We start from the raw sequence: 22,005 nt of genomic DNA, 5'->3' as shown, positions 1-22,005 counted from the left end.
GTGCTTAAAAATTTTGATGAGTAATAAAGACAAATGAAGATGAGATGAGTAATAAAGACGCAATGATATATACTTAAAAAGTTAATGAAGTTTCTCTAGCTCACAGTTTACAGCTAGACTCTTAAGCAATTTATTCATTCTTCATATGCAATACGAACATAATGTGACGTTTTGTCCCGCAAATGAAGCTAAAAGCTTAAACTTTGAAATCTTTTTATTAAATATAAATTTAAAATAAAATTCAATTCAATTATCATAAATTGTTAAACGGCAGCCACAAACTTAATTTTATAAAACAACTTAAATTGTTACGTTATTCTTATCATAGCTAATACATTAAATATTACTCCCATGATTAATTTACAGAAAACTTGTTTTTATATAGAATAATGCATTTTGTTCATTCCATGCCAGTACTTAAATTGGAAATATTAAGCTAAATTTGCAGTCACCTCGTTCTCGTGCGTTATATATTGGGTTTTGCTTGTGTGCATCACAAGCTTCAGAGTGAAAGAGGAGGGGTGGCGTTTCTATACAAATTTCGATTTTAACCCCTTCGAGCCGGGTAGCGAAAACGCGCGCTTATCGCGGAGGCCGGCAGTGTCTTCCGCGAGCGTCTCTCCAGGGCCGGGGGCTTCTTTGCTACTAAGCCTAAATCCATGAAATTTCCGAAGTATCAACGCATTGTTTAATAATGCTCTATAGAGTATTTAAACGGCTTATGCTTTATAGATATTTATATATATATACTTTAATTACCTTATTTCTTGTTTAAATGCATATTTTACACATTTTATTTTAATTACTCACCATTTTATGACTTTTAACATTATAATCTGAAAACTAAATATATTACTTAAAATTCTCTTTTCGTATGAAAAATTTTAAAACAAGGATCTACACACAGTCCTACGTTACATTCCTTGAACTCGTAATAACTCATTTGCCGTTTTGGAGGATTTTTCCGGGAATGTGAACAAACGAAGCATTGTCGTCTCATTTTCTTATCAGTCTCTTTTGAACAAAGTTTTGGAAAATGTCTTTCAGTTAATCTTTCAGAATCAATATCAGAATATCAGAATTTCAGAATCAATATCAGAAATATTTTGCATCATTTCTGCTATTTCATGCTCTGTTAAACATTTTCGACGCTTCGACATTGAAACGGTAAAAACAGAAAGAATTCACATCTAAAAAGATCAAATTATTTTCTAAAAACTGAACTGTAAACGGAAATACTCAACGCTTTAGCGCATATAAAACTTCTACTTACAATAAACAACTACCACGTGCGAATAAAGTGCGATTTAAAGAGACGTCATAAATCACGCCATTCGGAAACATTTAGTTCCCCGTTTGTTTATATAATCAAAAACACGTGTATGTGAGTCATGCTTCTCTCATTTCAAGTAGAAGGTCTAATGCACATGTATCTGAAACCATATGGACATACAGTGCCATCTTGTGGCAGAAATTATAGTTTGAAAAACGTTCCAAGGTACTGGCACAAATACGTGACAGTCGGTAGAGAATGCAACAATGCTCTGGCACGCCTGCGTGTCGGCCGGTAGATAAGTGTGTTCGTTGCTGGCACGTATACGTGACAGTCGGCGCGAAGGGGTTAAATGAACGAATAAAAGCTTAGAGACCCAAAAATTACAGTTTAGAAGCTGTTAATGCAGGTTTCCCCTTGCTTCACAAAATTTTAATTTTAAGAAAAGACTTAAATTAGTACTTATTTTGGTTAAAAGAAAATTCGAAGAGGATTTTTGCTTTTATAAAGAAAAACGAAAAGCGAAACAATAGTTAAGCAACTTTTATGTACTGAATACAGAAATGTATGACATAGTTTTGTAGGGCCCAGTAGATGAACTTCCGTCTGAAAACTAGAGTAGCAGGAAACCACACAAGAGAAGGGTTAAAGTGTCCTTTATTAACTCTTTAAAACTTACAATGCGTCAACTCGACGCTAACAAACTTCGCCTCTGCTTGGGCGGTAAATCAAAGTCAGATAGTGAAACTAAAAGTTGAAGATATTAACAAACGATAGACCTAAACTATAGGGCTCGCCGAGATCCCGTAACGTAAACCCCCTTCATAACCAACGGCTGCAATTAAGCCACTTGAACCAGGAATAAGCAAACGTACCTACGGCAGAGGTTGGCGGCTAGAACTTAACTCTCCCTTTTCTCCTACCGAAACTCGGCTTTTAAATACTTCCTGAAAATTAGAAATTTGCATTCTTTTACGCGCGCTATAACATTTAAATATTCTGGCACTGACAATTAGTAGAATGAAGGCTTGTAGGAAAGTTTAAAATTAAAACTTTAACATGTTAGTTAAAATAAATATAAATCTCTACAGTTTGTTATACAACATACTAGTTTAAGTAATTTGTATAATAAACTACTGTTGTTTTTAACTTGAAAATATACAACTTAATATCTTCAAGTTGTTTTGTTTATCTGTGAAGAACTATACGGTAGAGGGGGGGAGGGATATGTGAAATTTAGAAACCAAGCATATTCACAAGTACAGGTTTCACAACAGAACGAGAAGAGAAAATATCGACTTTCAACATTGGTTCAGACAAAGCACTGAAACATGTATAATAATCTTATTGTTACTAATCCTTATTTTGTTTCGCCTGAGCTTCTGACATTGTGTTCTTCCACGACTAATTTCCAGAGGAATGGGCGACATTTATACGATATTTTTATCCTTAAGAAGTCATCCCTCCAGTTATTCAGACAGCTTTGTGCTTTGCCTTAAGTTAATAAATCTAAACCTCCGACGATTGAAAACACTGTCATCAATTCCATATTATTTCAACTTTACGTGTTCCCATATCATTACTGTTATTTTTTCAGTTTTAGAAGTTCGATCTTTCGAAAAAAAGGTTATAGGAACGCTCAGAATCTTTTTATGTGTAAAATAATAGTAATTGCTTCTCGCATTTAGGTCATTACTTAAATCTGAACTTTCGCTAAAAACTGCATGAAATAACCATTTATTTTGTGGAAACATATCTTTGAATACACAAAAACTGAGGCCGAGTAAGAAGGTCCTATTAGGCTTCGAAACTAAGTATTGCAAACAACTAATTCCTGTTACTTATTATTAATTGCTTTAATGCAGGAATTAGCTGGCTAGATTTCCTTACCTAAATCTGTTTGAGAATCCGGAGGATTTCTTAATGTCTCTAAAAAATAGATTTAAAAAGTAAATTCAGAGGATACAAATTTTAATTGCGTCCATTAAATAGATTTCGAATTATAAAGCAACAGAGTCACAGGTATCTGTGACATCTGAGACAGATCCGTACATATTCGCCACAAAAGGAAGTATCTGAGTATTGATCATTACTTCCGTTTTTTTTTAAAGCAACTGTAACTAAGCCTTCTAAATTTATAATTGGTATTTAATAAAAATATGTTAAGCAAAAAGAAGATAAAAATATATTACGATAGAGCGAATGTTTAAACAATTTTTGCTTCTAAATTAAAATTTAACGTGAGAGATTAAGCACTTTTTTTTTTCTTTTTTGCTTCTTAATTAAAATTTATTTTTAGAAATTACAGTCAGAACATGTCACCATAATCCCTGCTACTAAAATATTAGACATTTAAATAGTAGTTCTGATTGAAACTGAATTTGAAACGAAGGTCATGAGGTTAATTCAGGAAGCATTATAAAAACTTGATAGTTTACTAAAACATTAAAATCTCAGTGGTTAGAAATCTCTCGGTTTTTCAGAAACAATTTTGTAACCAATAAATTCCAAAAATCACTGTTATTTTTCTTAGTAAATCCATGTTCTATATTCTCTTTTTTTCTGTTCAATATCACTAAAAAATATCTTGCATTGCTAGAAATTCCTTTATCACAGTTCACGTTGACATTTTAATACTATACTTACATAACTAACAGAACTTCCTTATAAGATATTAAGTTTTTTTCACTCGTTTACCAAATTATTTCCTTATTTCCTGAGAGCAGTCAAGTAAGGAAGTAAAATGCCGCAGAGAATTTTATAAATTATTTCTGTACAAAGCGGCACTCAATTCCTCATTGGCCATTGCAAAATAATTCCATTCATTATGAATCAAGAATTTTTTAAATATCTTAATTTTAACTTGTTGTTCAAAAATATAATTTATAAGCAAGGAAGTAACAACTTCCTCATTATTAAGATCCTGAGAAATACAAGGAAGGCTAATATTTCTGAAGTAACTATTACTATCCTAAATATTATTACTATCCTAAAATTTTTAAATACCGGTCATTAAATACCATAATTTCTCTCCGATGAATAGAATTTGTTCGTTTCGTTTAAATTTAACAGAGTGAAATCAAATCTTACCGCACTCTGTCTGATATGTCTATTAATAATCCACCAGAATTTCTTAAAGCCATTCATTGAAATTAGATTACGCCAGCATGAAATCACAGCTTCGGTTTACTTTACATTATTGTTTGATGTTTAAAACTGACATTCAGTCTAGTATCATCCAAATAATTTCATTCTGGTTATTATTGATTGGATACTTTAAACTGATTTCAGTGTTATCCAAATAATTTCAACTAGCTTCAGATCTGACACACTGGAATGCAGTTCTTGACATGATTTAGAAGAAAACCTAGTGTTCATGCTCAATCACATAGTGGGTGCCTTATCATCCTGTAAGATCTCACTTAAGTTGATATATGTTGATAAATTGTAGGAACCATTTTTCTTTAAGGCATATTAATGCATTTTAGCCGCATTCATTTTTCCTGCTACCAGTGAAGTCAACCCACTCCACAAGCTGACGGACAATTTATATCACACCTTCAGTAGAATACTTTATTATTGCTGTATTCCAAGATGGTTTAAATCTTCCCTTATAATAGCATTGCCCAAATGTATCTTCTCTGCTATGTATCAAAGAAAGCGTTATTTCATTGTTCCAGACAATTTTACGCCATTGATCCATAGTCCATTCTACATTATAACGTGACCATTGAACGAAAGGCAAGCAATTCCACAGGAATTATGCGGCTCTTAAAACCTTATTGTTTTCATTATCTGACTTATAATTCACTTTAGAACTTACCTGGCACATTTGTCTCAAATTTTAACAACTATCAGAAGACCTTTTAAAATAAGACTTTGGCCGTTTGGTTAGGGTATTTAATTACGGCAAAGCCTCGACAGCTATCTGCCTAAGGGGACGGATGCCTTCGTGGAGGACTTTCTAAGGGAAACTGGCTCGTATACACGTTACACATGGGGAAAACCACGAACCCACACATGCAGCCAGCCTGTTCGCAAGATTCGAACCTCGAACCGAACTACCAGTATTCAGCGACTTTACCGCTCGGCCGCTGGTGGGCTTGGCCGTTTGGTACCATACTTTTCTTTGGCCGTCCCATTACGTTCCCATCTTCCAAGTCTCTAGTTAAATTGAACGAATTAATGAATTTTCTAACTGTCAAACAGTGACCAGTGAGATTTTATAGCAATCTGATGGCAAGATAACCCTTCATTACACAGTGCAATAATTATCTGGCACTTCAAATCTTCACAATTATCAGAAGATCTTTGAAGACAAACATATAATAGTTCAGAAATTTCGTATCATACTTTTCCTTGGTCATGCATTTCTGTTCCCATCTTCCAAATCTCTAGTTAAGTTGCGTAAATTAATAAATTTCCTAACCGTCTAACGGCGAAAAACTTCAGAGCAATTTGATAGCAAGATAATCTTTTATTACGCAGTGCAATAATTTTATAATGAGTAATTATTATGCTTACAAGCGATATTATTTAAAATATAAATGAAATGTAAAATTGCTACATAGCGTTTTCAATGCCAAAACTTTAAAGCAAGCAATTAGTTAATTGGGCATTTTATGAGTTATTTTTCCTTTTATAACCTACAAAACAAATCTGTTATTTTAAAAAAGCAAAAGGTTTTAATTCTATATAACATTGAAATGAGACATAATTTATAAAATTTTGAAAGTACGATTATATTGTCAGATGTCAAACTGTATTTGCATTTCTTTACCTACACTAAAATTATCGTAGCATTTCAAGAATTTTCGAGAAAGCACATCGATTAATTGAAAATTCTAGAAGATTTCGTTAGATGCCGTTCTGAAACAGTATAGCTCTCAAGGTTGTACAGAGAGGGTCTTAATGTTTCAGATAGTATTGAATATACAGTACAAAAGTATTCTTTTTTAGTGAAAGCTTTGAGCGTCAAGAAAACTAATCTCTCCAAAGCTTTGAGCTAAACATTTTGTCGATATCTTAGGTTGGGATTCGATAGATTTCAATCAAGAAAATCTCTAAACCTGAAGTTTTTAAAATTCAAAGCTTTTTGAAAATCCGGAGGGTCTGCGAATTCAGATTCCTTATCCTTAGACGAAGCGAAATATAACTGATAATCTAGTGCGTATCTAAAGAATTAAATAGATTATTTAGAGCTACTTTTTATGTCAGTCCTCGTATTAATTGCACATAAAAAAACTAAGTTATTTTTATGCAAAATCCTGAAAATGCTGGCAGGATGTTCAAAAAAATCTGAAAGCTTGTGCAAACGTTGGTGGTGGTGGTGGTGGGGGAGTTTCTACATTCTCTTTTGTTTGCATTTCGGCGAAAAGACACAGCAAATTTTCTTCTTCGGAATTATTTCTTCTTTCTAAAATGTCGACGTTTGAATCTTTTCTTACAGGATTAATCAACAGTTCGTGTATTTCTAGAGTTATTAAATAGCTCATCAGTCACTGCAATTAATGTATCCACAAAATCAAATAAATAAATTCCATATTTCTTATAATAAATAGGTACGCGGCACATTTTTGCTTCAGTCGGATGTCCGAAAGCAGAGATTAGCGTGACTTTACTTCCTTCCTTGTGTTTCTAAACCTGGAATAAATGATGAAGATCGTTATCTAAGTTCTGAAGTTTACGATGGCTTCGAGTTTCTCTGAGTTAATAAAAATATCTACTTTTTGCAACGATTGGACGATACTTTCTTCGAATTCTGGTGGTAGACGGGAGGAGCCTACTTTAGCTACTACGGCTCCTTCTCTTGGTGTTCCATTTGAATTTCTAGGAATTCTGGGATTATATTTATCCTTCTTCTTTTCTGCAACTTCGTTCTTTCTTATTTTGGCTGCGCAATACCTTGCAACGTGTTGATAGCTTCCGCAAATATAACATTCTTTCTCCTTGAGGAAAATCCTTCTTGTCTTTAGTGTTCTCTTCTTGTGAGAACAATCAAGACAATAAATTGTCGGGAAGAATGGGGAATATATTTATCTTGTATATATTTATTGTATCCGTGACTCTCGGGGATCGTTTAGTTTCATTTCAGACTTTGTCGAAAGATTTTAGTTTGGCTGATTAGTCGAAAGATTTTGGATATCACATTTTTTAGTTGGTTCGTGCGATTTCAACCACTTATTACCATGGCGTATTGCGACATGTGATGCTGTTTCTTCACTCAAAGCTTGAAACAATTTATCAGAAATAATTATTTCCTTGAGCGTTTCGAAATCTTCTTCTCTTGATTTACATGTCTCATGTGTCTGTCAATTGTGAAGCAAACTGGATAGGCGTTTCACCGGAATAACGTTAAGCTGTTCTAAAATTTTCTAAGTAGTCTCGACGAGTGTGTTGATATTTCTTTAGAATAAGTGTTTTCACTTTTTCATAGCAGACGAGGACATTTTCTTTTTCTACAAATAGTTTCAAGATTATTTCCATTTTGAATTCTCTTTGAACTTTCTTGTGCTTAAATGTTCTTTCGATAGAGTCTAAAAATATATTCCATGCTTTTTGGTTCGCCCTCTTTGGTTCTGGTATAGATAATGTTTCTACTCCTTTGATAAGCTTGCCGAGGGAAATTTTTCGGTTTCTTCGGCCGGTGTTTTGGAATGAAGGTGTCGGGCTTCTACTTCCTCCATTTCGTGTTGCTCGAATCTTCGCTTATTCAATTTCGTGCTCTCTTTCTATTCACATCTCTCTTCTTCCATTCATATTCCTTCGATTTCTTCTCTTCTTTTTCCATTTTTCATTTCTTCCTTTCTTTTCCTGTTCTCTACTGTAGAAGTCAGTATATCGATGAGGAACTGAGCTACATAATGTCATTTTTAGACACTAAAGCCATCTGGATTATGACTGATAGTCGTAGTGCCATCCAACATTTGTCAAACTAATGTAACGCTGGCGTCAAAATTGGAACTTCAATTCTCACTAAGTTAAAACAAGTCTCGTCTTCTTGTGATGTGCACATTCAGTGGATTTCCTCACATGTGGACATTTGGAGAAAGGAAGAGGCAGACGCTCTGACAAAGAAGGGTGCCGAGAAGGCTCTGGCTGTTTCTAATTGTCTGACTTACCTTCAGCTGTATTCTACCAGAAAACATACTAACAAAGTGACCTGGCTTGTCCCTACGGCACACTCTTGGTACCGGGTTGAATCCCCTGGTGGATCCCTCGCTATGAACTGTGGCAGATGCACCCAGACGGCACTTTCCCGCTTTCTTAGTGGTCCTTTAAGAAGCCTTGCCTTCCAGAGAGGTCAAAAAACACACCCAATTTGTCCGAAATGTAGCAATAAGCAGGCTTCTCCGGCACATATTCTTAGGTGTCTGGGTTTGTCCTACGGTGACCTGGTTAAGTTTCCTATGCTAGTCTATGACTTATTGAAGGAGAATAAACTCGTGGATCTCGTCTAGCAGAAGCTCTACTTGAGGACTAGCAACAACTACAAGAACAGAAATCAGCATATTTGATGTATTCCGTACTATTCTGTGATGTGTGTTTAAGTTCTGCCAGTTTGAAATCTGTAGTTGCTTCTCCGTCAGTTTCCAATAAAACATTTACCAAATCCTCTTTCTTCAAACTTTTGAACATTTTTTTTTTTTTTTTTAATTTTTCAAACTTCAGAATGTAATATTTCTTGATCCTTATGCTTCTTGTTTCGATTCTGCATATTATTACTTATGCTGCTTGTTTCGATTCAGTAAGGCGAACTTCTTTCAAATGTGAGGCGGTTCCACTTCCGTTTTCCTTCTGTTCAGTATTTAAGAGCCCGTTGTAATGGCTTTGCTATTAAAAAAAGGCACCATTTGACAAAACGAAACAGAACATTTATTAAAATAATTTTAAAGCGTATAATTAAAGTCGCCAGATACTACAATCTCTGTTCATGTCCAACACGTCGAATGGGTGCACATGCTTTCTATCCCATTCACTTCACTATGCATTTCCAATTCTTGAACAAACTCCATTATATCTTTGCAATCTTAGTTTCTCTAGATTGGCAACAAATCCACAATTTTGCTAAGTTTCAAATGTAAACAAATATGGCTGCATACTAAACAAAAATTAGGCGTAGCAGCACCTAAAAAACTTTTAAATTGTTGATATTTCCACAACTATTGCATGCAGGTTAATTAAAGGCATAAAAACTTTAACCGGAAGATAAGAACAACATAATTCAATCATTTTAAAGCAAAAAATGCACAATTTAGAAACATATAACAATAAGGGAACTGAGCTCACTGAGCCGAGTGACAGAGTAGATATACATATATACATATATTTATATACCTTTGGTGCGGCCGATTGCAACCAAAATACGGAAGTGCTCATTTACATGTTATACTAGTCCCATTTACAAAATTTCAACGTTCTGAGGCTAATCTTTTTTGAGCTATGCGAGATGTATGTCGCATACTTACATACATGCACACATATATACATATATACATACAAACATACGTGCGTATGTGGCCACGAAAAAATCTCTTCAGAATTCATTTTAATTTTTGGGGGAAAAAGAGCCCTTAATTCTGTCTTTATGTACAGATGTCATGCAAAAATGTCGTTAAATTTATTTCGATATCGGTCAAAATGGATATTTTCGTTGAAATAGGACACCCGAAATTTTTCTCGGTTACAATACTTCCTTTTTACTTCGTACAAGGAAGTAAAAATAAATTAACAACAAATCAATCAATAATGCATTCGCCTTTTGTCTTTACAATTTCTCCCCAACATTCAACAAGCTATTCATTGCCTCAACGGTAGAAATCACTATGTTTGAACAACTTAAACCAATTTTGAGCCGCTCTAATAGACATCGCTTTTTTTGCCATCCACTTCACAAATCTCTCAAACAGATTCTATGGCTTTGTCGCCTTGATTAAATTCAAAAAGCAGAAAGTGTCGAAAATGCAATTTTTTTTATCGATTTGACAGTTCATTTTAATAACATGAAAAGAATAAAATGTATATTAGTATTAAAAAACTAAACGCAATAATTTGTACAGTACATAATTTTCTAGAGAATAATATGAAACACATTGCCAAAACATTTTACTTTCAAGCATACGTTTCACTTAAAAAACACCAGGGCCAACCCAATACAAAATATACGGTTTAGAAACATTTTGTTTAAATTATATTAATGAGATTACTGTTCATAAAATTTTATATTATTGAAAAATATAAAAATCCCTGGGTTTTTTATATTGCTAAAAAATGTATTGATGCATCTTAAAACGTTTAAGTGGAAGTTCATATTCCACGTGAAATGACAAGAGAACGAGATTTTCGAACTATACAGAAGATAAGATCTCAGACTTTAGAAACACTTTTGAGTGACATAATCTGTAGAATTCCTAGGCTGACCAACCGAACCATAGCCATAATCAAATTCCATTATTAATTTAAATAACATTGAAATGTTTATTAATGTTGATGTCTAGTAAGATATTCGTTTCGTTTGAAAGTGCTTTGGAAGTCAAGATAACAGTTGGAATGATTGTGATCCAGAATAGTAAATGAAATTCTTTCATGGATTATGCGGATTTCATTAGTTTTCTAACCTCCTTTAAGAATGATATAAAGGAGGAATTTTGCCGTAACTTGGCATATTCTTCTAAGCCATTCTACGGTAATAATGTCTCTCAAGGTAAGTGCAGTGGTTTTCCTTTAAATAATTTAATTCTAATAGAAAAAGAAAGAAAATTATTTCTTTAATATTTTAATTGGTAGAACATATTAATTAGATAGTAAAAAATCTAATTTGAAGTTTTCATGTCAAATGTCCTTATGGATAAAATTTAATTCAATTAATTAGTTATTATCAATAACAATTACAGTTTAACTTCGAGCAAAACGTGTTAGGTTTATATTTTGAAATAAAACTTTTTTGTAAAGTATAAAAGACAGTTGTAATATTGTCATGTCAATAAACCTATTTCTTATAATTTTTTACTTTTGTTTCTTGCTTTATTTCATAATTAATACTTAGAATATCACGCATTTAATTATCTCTCTGAGTTGATTAAACTTGGCATTTAATACTTCAAGGTTTTCCTGCCTGAAAATATCATTATTTTTTGATGAAATTATTCAATTTCTTTAAATCCCATTCATTATTTTTCAACTGAAATAATACTTTTCTTAATAAGAAATGGGCTAATGAGAGCGGGAAAAATGCCATGCTACGGAAGGAATTACATTTCTTCCTCTATTAAAATCAAATCGAAAGCTATTAAGTAGTAAATCTCTCAAATACTCTTCAATTAATTTATGAAAAGTCAAATAATTAATTTAAAAAACTGACGGTTTGCTGAATAAATAATAATATATTTAGTACTGTAGTATTATAAGTTATGTGGAATTATTTGTTTATTTTGAATAATAATTAATTTTTAGATAAAACAACTTTCCTCTCGCTTTTGTTTTCACCTGCGCTTTCCTGCCAGAATGTAAATTAGATAGCGCGCGTTTATTCAGATTAAGGTAGAAAGAAGTACTATTTAAGCGAAAGTTTCGGAAGCTGAGTTTAGAGCGTGTTATGCCTGCTTAAAGGCCACGTTGTTATCTTGACTTTATAGCTATTTGATTCTGTGGCTTTCAGTGCTTACATTAGGCTTACATTAGGCTTGTCCCGTCGTTTTCTACGAGCCAAAGTCTTCCTGCGCGTTTGAATTATCCTGTGAGCTGTTATGCTGGTTTAATTACATTTTACTTTAAGTTCAACATTACTTGTTTAAGTTAAGTCTGATATGTTGGCTTATGTTAGCCCATGTGAGATCGACTATGAACTCTTTGTGATCTTTGTGACTTTTTTTGTCTGCTGTTAATATCAGAGGATAATTCCTCTACAGTCTTTCTACAGCTTGTGAGCTTATGTTACCAAAGAATACAAGACTATATAAAATACCAAAAAATTGACTAACACCTGGCTTACTAGTTTAATGGCAAAAATTATTTATAACAAATCAAGACTCCTTTTTTTTTAATATTCTTTGGTATTTTAAACATTATTAGCTTCAAAGTAAACCTTAGTAATAATATGAATGAAAGAGACAGCAGCACTGCTTGAAAAGTTTGTGAAAGAAATATTAAGAAATTTCTTAGAATTGCATTTAGCAGTGTTGTTTGTGGGTCATCAGTTTAAGCTGCTACGAGTTACAGTCACCTGGTAATGACAAATAAATTGAAAAAGACATTGTTCGCCAAAACTAAAAGATGTAATACGTAACGGTAAACGTACAATATAGATAAGGACGTTTTTGTATGCTGGATTTACTGTCGTGACAATACTGAAATGTTACAAAGATTTGTGGAAAAGATGATGCATTCATAAAATGAAGATCCTCGTCTTATTGTTGAAGTGATTACTAAATGTAAAATTTAGGTCGTGGACCCTCCCTTTTCTGGTGTCTCATACCAAGAAAAGACGACTTAAAGTTAAAAGGTTTGCTCATAAAAAGACGTTAAAATTAAGTGCCAAATCTATAGGCGTATTTTGTTTCAAATGTGTTAGTCTCTTTGAATTTATCTACCAAATATGGATGCCTTAATCAGCTTAATAAGAAATGTTAGGCAGTTTATCTCGTATTTGTACAAAAGCGTCTGTATTACCGGAATCGCAGACTACAGAGAATGAAGCTACGCTCCTGAAAATTACCAAGAAGCAATTAGTTGAAAAAAAAAGAAACCTTTTAATAAACTGAAATTAGAGATCAGTGTTGTAATTATGAGCAAAAAATCTTATGAGCATGAAGGGAGTTCCTCTGAAGAACGTAGCGAAAACAATTATCTGTTATAAAATAGCAAATTGTTTAAAATTGTAGCAGATAAACAAAATTTTGTAGGCATAAGAATCAATAACCGAGTTTAAATAATGGTAGTTTAGATAATGTAGCTGAAAGAACTACTGAAACTTCCAAGTGAAACATTATCTGCCAATATCAGTTTGCGGCTGAAATTTTATAACGCATTTGAGAATGCAACCAATTTAAATCCAGAATTATCGAAAAAAGAAAAATTCTTTTAGTTAAAAGTATTTATTGACTGGACCGACATTTTTTAAAACATATATTTATGGTTTATTAATAAGTGAAAAATAGTATTACACAAGCTCAGTTGAACATAGTTTATTCTACACTTTTAGGTACTATTCTGTACCATAGTTACACTTATATGCTCCCATTACAGTTACAGCTACATATATGTCATCTCCCTTTTTAACAGCAATAAAAGATCATATATACGATTTTAAGTAATACATTTTTAACATTCCTTCTTAATCAAGTGGCATTGTAATAACTTGGCGATGCCACGTATCTTTCAGAATTTTTTTACCCTTAAAAAAAGTAATGATTATGAAAAATTTGAAAATAATTACTTTTAAAGCTAACTGCGTTTACCTGCATTATCAAATTATGGAAAAAAATTGTGCTTTATTTGTTTCATAACCTGCGAGTGCTAGTTTATTTTTGTTAATTAATTTTTTGTAATTATTCATTTCAGGTTATTCTTCTGATCGCTGTCGCAAGTTTGGCTTGCGTACATGGCTCATTTGTTCAGGTTGCACCTGTAAGTATCATGTATTTGATTTCTGAGATGCAATAATTAGGTAACCTACAAATGGATCATCATCATTACATATAAATAGATCATGATTTTGTTATTTTGTTCAAAAGAGTCAGTAGATTCAAACTTCATCCTAATCCGTATTATTAAATAATGAGGAATCTGTATGTATGTAAATATGTATGTATGGATGGACGAATATATGTACGTATGTCCCTCGCATTGTGTAACCACACGCCTACAGCCACCACATTTTGAACACACTTAAGTCTTCCCGTCGAATATGTGCCCTCAAAATGTAGAATTTTGAATTCGTTTTTTATTTAATTCATATCTTGCGAGCATTTAATAACAATCTGATAAAAAAATTCAGCAGTTCAATAGCAATCTGTTGCCACCACACGAAACGCAAGATATTCATAGTTAAAATTTAATTATGAATTTCATCGATTTGAAAGAAATATGTTGACTCTCGTAAGGTGAAAGCTTTTTGTATTTAAAATTTAATCGAAAAACTCAGCAGTTTAAAACAAATAAAATTTAAAAAAGCTATTATATCCAATAAAATAAATCTTAAAATTATTAATTTTAAGAATTACTTTATTAGATATAGTAACTGGTCATGAAAGTTGTTGTTATATTAATAAAAAAATTAGTACTTTTCCAGATACTTTTTAGATTTTTCTCCGTTAATATCATATAACAAGTTTTAATTCTAGTCAAAATCAGCTATTTATTTGCAAATGGGAAATAATACGTTTTAAATTTCTGAAATGTAAGTTTAATTTTGTTTAAAAACCAAATGACTGCGTGTCGTCAGTTTTTAAAGTGTACTAAAGTATGGAAAATTATCATTTTAAAAATATTAAATTGCATCAATTAGAAAACATCTAATGCTCAAAACTTCAAAAATCTCATAAAAGTCTTTTCACCAAATTTTTTAATCTTAAAAGAATCATTAAAAGCTCTTTTTCCTCGGGTATCATCGGAGGACATGAAATGCAAAACTTTTACCAATCGACGCATCATAAATCCTTTAATTTATTTTTGAAATTACAGCTGAACATTTATTGCGAAATTAGAATAACCCTATAAAACGAATACGTAACTTTTAATAATATTTCAAGACTTTTCTATTTACTTCATCGTATTATCAAAAACAAAATTCAAAAACAAGCACTCGAGCATTTAAAAGTTTTACGTCTTCCAGCATTTATATGTAATAACAGATGATGAAATGTCATGATAATAACATGTAGTGGATGTTTAAATATATTTGTGTAAACTAAAAATATCTATTGATTGCAAATTTGTTCAATTATCATTTCCCTGCGGTTATGAATTGCACTCGAAACATTTGTACAATTGTTTCATCTATGATAATCTAAATTTTATTTACTTATCCTATTCAGAGATGTTATCATACAGCTATTAGTTACTGGTTCCAGGTTATGCAGTTGAAGGAAATCATTTTCTTAATAAAATTAATTCTTTTATTTGTGATATTAATGAGAGGACAGTTATTTTAATTCTTGTTTAAAAAATTTCTTTCAAGAGCAATTGACAGAATTTGCTAATAATCACATTATCTCAACTTCAACGATGAAAACTGAACAAAACTCTGTGATCTCCTATAAACGTTTCCCCACTGAAATGATCAAATATCTGCATCGTATAAAAATAGTATTTGTAATACTAATTTCAAGAAAAGTTTTTGGGGGAGGGGGGATTTTCCAGTGTTTAAATTTTATAATTCTAGGAAATAATAATATCTGCTTATTACGCAAATCCAGAATAAAGTATATAAAAACCACCACTGTATAATCATAAGAGCGTATGTAAATCAAAATTGCATTATATATTACATTTGTCTATTAATCAATACAGAACTTCTATCTAACTATACATTAGGGAATCCAAGATTCATTTTTATTCAGCATTCGAAACTCTACTCTTTGTCAGTCCTTATAGTTTTCCATGCTCAATGTGATATTTGTACTTCCTTCTACGATGTAAAGGAAGTACTGCAATCGCAAAAAAAAATCGGATATCATATTTCAACGGAAATATTCATTTTAACCGTTTCCTAATCCATTTTGACGAATGATTGCATGACATCTGTACGTACACCCAGTTTACCTGGCCTTTATTTTCGCAGTCGCCGGTCGAAGTCATATACTTCCAAATACATGTTCCAAATGATGAAAATATTGAAGTTTTGGCAATATAAAATTTAGAAAAAAAATTAATTTTCGACCCATAACGAAATCTAACTTTTAACGCGACCTTCCTATCCTTATACTAATATCTGAAAAAGTTTTATACTCGATATGAAAAATAAAATTATAGGAAGTTTGACTCGCGCAAGGAAAAAATTGAGTGGGATATTTAATTTCAAAGTTTGCAATTTCTTATGTTACTTTCAACTTGTAGAGACATTAGGTTAATTGGAAGCAGAAAAGATGAAAAATATGCAACCGCCTTCGCCGGGAATCGAAACACGGACCTCTGGAATGCCGGCCCAGTGTGCTACCGTTACACCACGAAGGCACGCTAGGGAAGTGGGAGAAATACCTTATAAACTTACCTTGTGGGTTCCGTTAATTAATTAAGTTAGAATATTTCAAGGAAATAAGTTTAAATTAAGTCCAGTAAAAAATATGCATAATTTAATAAGTCTTTCAAGGAAGTTATATGGTGTCCTTTTTTTATGCACTTCCCATTTATCAAAGTATAACTTATAAAAATGTTGTACTGTTGTTGTGTTGTTGCTACGTGCATTATTCCAGACATCATTAATAAAGTAACTAGGCTTTATTTGCAGGTGTATTTAAATAGCATCCACATAACTATCTGGGTTCCTCATCTTAAAATTCCAGCGTAAAGCTTGTATGCTCATTCTGAGCTACGACTCCATCGGAGTAGGACTGCGGCAACTTGTCTTTCATTCTTAGATTATGCTTTGCCATTTTCATCTCTGATCGCATGCTTTTAGATTGCTTATCGAACTTTACGAATATATGCCTGTATTGCTGATTACCTGGTTATGCTATGTTAAGTTACGATTGCGCTTGATGATATGCTTTATGCAACTGACTGCTCGTAATATTATGCCTACTTATTGCTATCACTCAGAATGCCTGCTCATGCCATGTTGAGAATATAGTATGATTGCGCTATTTTTGCAGTTATTCTAAATCAATACTAATCTTTTAGTACCGCATGAGGGTGTTGATACCAAGGGATATCATTTCTTATTCACAACCGCGATAGGCCATTTGCACAAGTTTAATTTACGAAGCAAGACTCTATGTAGTCGATTTTAGTTACTGAAAAAAGTCAAAAGTCAAGAATTATTCTGAGAGGATGGAAGATAAATCCATAAATTCCAGTTACTTCCAAATTTCATTAAAATTATATCAGCATTTTCTGTTTTTAACTTACAATTTTTTATGACTTTGTAAATCATAAATTTTAAGTAGAGTGGTTTCATCATTGATGAATGGCAACATTTATTTTGTTCACAATTTTACTTGGCTACATGTCTAATGAAGTTAAAAACTTACTCAAAAATATTACCACCAATTAGCAGTTAGCCAAAGTCTCCTTCAGATTTTAGACAGAGTCCAACATAGTGAATTTATCTCCAAAAACCTGAAAGAGACCTTCGCTATTTCCTATTTGACATCTATGGTATTTTATTTATTTATACAATTGATTTGATTCTTATTACTGTCTTCACAGAACAATTTATTACATTTGCAGATTTCCCACCCACAGCCCTACAAATTCGGGTATGATATCAAGGATCTGGACAGTCAACAATATCGAGAAGAAGCTGGTAATGGAGCTGGTATCGTGACTGGAAGTTACGGTTTCACGGATGCTAATGGTATACAAAGACAAGTCAACTATGTTGCTGACGATGCTGGGTTTAGAGCTCAAGTCAAGACCAATGAACCTGGCACAGCGAACCAAAATCCTGCTAATGTCGAACTTATATCCAATACCCCTGTGGTCACTAAAGTGATAAAACCTGTTGTTACTCCTCGCTTCGTACAGGTTCATCCCACCGTCGGTCTTGGAGCCGTTAGAAGTCAAGTATTGAATAATCAAATCTTGAACAGAGGTATTAATACTAGAATCTTAAACGCCGATTTATTGAACGGAGGTCTTAATTACAATAATGTAATAAACGGAGGATTAGGGTTAAGTAACGTTATTCTTGGTGGCCCATCATACGCTAATTACCTGAATGATGGAACGATCGTTTATGGTATACCATTGGCTGGTGGATCCATTCAAGGCTACTATGACAGACGTTATTTATAATTATCCTATTTCTAAAATTTTTGCATAACCTGGTGTCTTGTTTCGCTGGACATTCTCTTCTCTGGTGGATTTGCAAGTTACATTTTTGTAAATAACTCTTTTCCTGCCGCTTTTCTGCTCAATAGCTTGCTTTCTCTGAAGCGAAAACAATGCCTTCACATTTAAAGAGTTTGAAAGTTCTTTACGTTGCAAATATATATAGAAATACATATCAGCTCAATACTGAAAAGACTATCATCAACGTTCTAAAGCAGTTACTTCTATTCTGAGCTATAAGTTCATGAAATTTCTGTTTATCTTTTTCTATGCGCTGATTTTGCTTTAACCTTTGAATATGAATAAAGATGTTTGATGCTATCGTATTTGCTTGATTCATTGATTAATGTATTCCTAACAGAAAAAAGAAACAAAGAAATTTCAATAAACCCAGATTGATTATACAGTAAATTTTTAATAAGCTTGCTACTTCATATCTAAAATATAATACATCTTATTACCAAATATCAAAAACAAAGAGTAAAATAAAGAAGTTTAATACCAACACTATCTGATGTAATATCGGGGTCAGAAATATGAACAAGAATGCAGTTTGAGAGTTTAAAACTTCTGCAGCAGAAATAATTGAATAGGAAGAAAGGGAGGAATTAGGCACTTTTACAAAGAAGGGGGAATAACGCATGGAAAGTATGTTTCGGAAGACAAGAAAGTTATCTTCTATCTCGAAGCCATTCGAATATTGTTAATTTCTTCCTCTAGTATGTGTTAGAATTACGACATTCATGCACTCTTTTGTATGCGAAGTTAAAAACAATATATTCTTTCACATTATCTTTCAATGAATCAGAAATTTCGGTAAAATTTGATGTCTATTTTAAAAACATAATAGCACTTACTAATAACACTTGATAACAAATCAAGATAATGGCTATTTGAAATATTAATATTATATTAAATATGAAATTATGATTAATATAAAACTTAGTTTAATTTTCGACACAATTTATATGAACAAGCTTTCAGCTTTTCCAAACGACATGCAAAACTTGGTATATTTACAGTTCTTCTTAACGAATTAATGAGAGGGAAAACAGGCAAAATAATGTCTAGAAAACTACGTTTATAAACTTAATTATGAGTGTTAAGTTTCATCTGCATTTGTTATATGTATTTTAGTGGGCATACAAGAATTTTAACATATGTAGTGATAACAAACTCTAAACGCTTTCAAAGAACAAACTGCCTGATGACCAGATACCAAATCTGGAAACAGCGAATTCTTTCCTAAGCATTGTTGCCAGTTCTGGAAGCTGAGCTGTTTCTATAAGACAAATAATTAAATTATTCTGTGAGTACGAAAGCTCTCAAAGCTAGTTTTTCATGAAGCCATTTGCCCACCAGCGGCCGAGCGGTCGCTGAACACTGGTATTCGGTCTGAGGTTCGAATCCCGCGAACGGGCTGGCTGCATGGGCGTTTTCGTAGTTTTCCCCATGTATAACGTGTATACGAGCCAATTTCCCTTAGAAAGTCCTTCACAAAGACGTACCTCCCCTTAGGCAGATAGCTCTCGAGGCTTTGCCATAATCACACACACACGCACATGAAGCCATTTTAGAGTAAAGATTTATTTAATTACTTAATGTAATAATCAGTTAAATAAGGCAGCCAAATTCTTTTAGATATATGCTATCAAAGAATACTAGTTGGGCACCTTAGCTATGATATAAAAGAATACTAACAGTGCTAATTTTCCTAAAATCCCTACATAGGAATTAAATTTCATAAGCAATGAAGATCGTTTTAGATATTATTTAATTTATACATTCGCAAAAGTAACAATATGACTGAAGCTTTTCTCCTGTATACGTGAAGTGTACGGCGAGGATTTTATAATCCAGAAATATTCTACGAGTCACCTTAGTTTAACGTAGCTTCACACATCTGCAAACTTTTAACATTATTACGGAATTCTTATAATTTTTTTTTATAAATTATTGCATGGCATGCGTAAACGTCAATAGAACTCTAAAGTACTTTCCTGAGAATAGCTTCAGTCAAAAAAGAGCCAAAATGGTATCATTATTTCCCAAATAGTAATAGCATGTTTATTTCCCAAATAGTAAGTAAACAACTATCAAAATGGGTGTCCGCCGATAACATCGCGGCAAAAACATCGCGAACGAAAACGTCCAATACATCGTGGGAGAGAACATCGCAAAAAGAAAACATCGCAGTTCTAAACCATCGTGGTACAAAATATCGTCGTCGAAAATAAAGCGGTTCAAAAACTTCGCAGTTTTAAAACATCGTTGTTGACAATATCGCGGTAAAAAGTAAAATGTCAACAAATTATCGCAGGACGATATAACATCGCAGACATGCTTTTTTCAGTCTTTAATAATTGTAAATGGATATTCGCATAATGATTTGTGAGCGCAAGATGGAAAGAAAGATTTTTACTTTCACATTTTTGATTAACTAATAAATTTTGCTGAAAATCGAAGAAGGAAACTTAAGAATAAACTGAAGCAGAACAAGAAATAATTTTCATTATAAGATTATTAGATTTAACAAAAGTGAAAAAAATAATCTCATAATTAACTTCGCAATTTTTTAATAGATAAGATCATGCAATTACTTATCTTCCTTTTTCTAATCTTTTTTAGATTATACTTTTAATGAAAAATTACCAGTAAAAACTTTATCAAAAATGATTTATTAATGACTTTTGTTAGTTAACTATGTCAGTTTAAAATTCTAATTAGGTGCTATAAGTTGCCTTAATTTTCTATGCTTAAATTTCCTTCTTACTTTTCCAGCAAAAAATTATTAGTTAATAAAAATATAAAAGTAAAAATTATCTTTCTTTCCATCTTGCGCTCATAAATCATTATGAAAATATCCATTTACAGTTACTAAAGCCTGAAAAAAGCATGTCCGGGTTATCGACCTGCGATGATTTGTCGATACTTCATTTTTTACCGCGATATTTTCGACAACGATGTTTTTAAACTGCGAAGTTTTTGAACCGCTTTATTTTCGACGACGATATTTTTTACCACGATGTTTTAGAACTGCGATGTTTTCTCTTTGCGATATTTTCTCCCACGATGTTTTGTAGCACGACGTTTTCGCCTTGCGTTGTTTTCTCCGCGACGTTTTAGTTCGCGATGTTTTTGCCGCGATGTTTTCGGCTGTAACCATCAAAATGAGTTGAATATGCATCTGCGATGTACGAACGAACTTTCCAACAATAAATCAATAACAGAGGTTTTGAACGAAATTTGAATTATAGAAAATAAAAGTTACGATAAATAATTTTATGCATTTTCATATTTTTAATAAACACGTCTATATAAATAAAATAAAAATCTCGCTTTCAATTTTGGTACAGGAATTTAAGACATTTTCTAAGACTTCTGGCAAAATCGTTAACATCGGGCTTATTTGCGATAGCATATTCAATCGACATATATCAATTACATACGAACTTTAGAATGAAATGAATAGAGTCGCAATTATGTATTAACTTGAGGGAAAATTTCCTCATATTGCTTTAGTGGATCGTTCACTGATTACATCTCTTTATTGGACTGTTTTTAATGATTTTCAATAAATTTCGATAATTGATGCCACATTGATTGTCCTCAAGACTTTGAGATGGTGGAATCACTATCAATTTTTTATTGTTTCTGAGTTGTAAGGATAAACTTTTCTTAGAATGCCAATATTCCATATTATTTTTACCAAATAATCTCTCCGTCTATCATCCATTTTTAAT

General features: G+C 32.4%; 1 protein-coding gene across 1 annotated transcript; it reads left to right on the top strand.

Moving 5' to 3' along the window:
• Positions 1-10,926: 10,926 nt before the first annotated feature.
• On the top strand, positions 10,927-18,588 carry LOC118201389 (protein lethal(3)malignant blood neoplasm 1-like). The gene is made up of 3 exons (XM_035373493.2): positions 10,927-10,976; positions 13,832-13,897; positions 17,660-18,588. The coding sequence occupies exons 1-3, from the start codon at positions 10,965-10,967 to the stop codon at positions 18,224-18,226; spliced, it is 645 nt and encodes a 214-aa protein (XP_035229384.1). The 5' UTR covers positions 10,927-10,964; the 3' UTR covers positions 18,227-18,588.
• Positions 18,589-22,005: the final 3,417 nt, after the last annotated feature.

The sequence above is a fragment of the Stegodyphus dumicola genome, chromosome 5 (genome assembly GCF_044657685.1).
Source record: "Stegodyphus dumicola isolate Sdum_Otavi_A_Nest chromosome 5, ASM4465768v1".
Taxonomy (NCBI): Eukaryota; Metazoa; Arthropoda; class Arachnida; order Araneae; family Eresidae; genus Stegodyphus; species Stegodyphus dumicola.
Note: the sequence above shows the minus strand (reverse complement) of the source record. Positions and strands in the feature narration are given on the sequence as shown.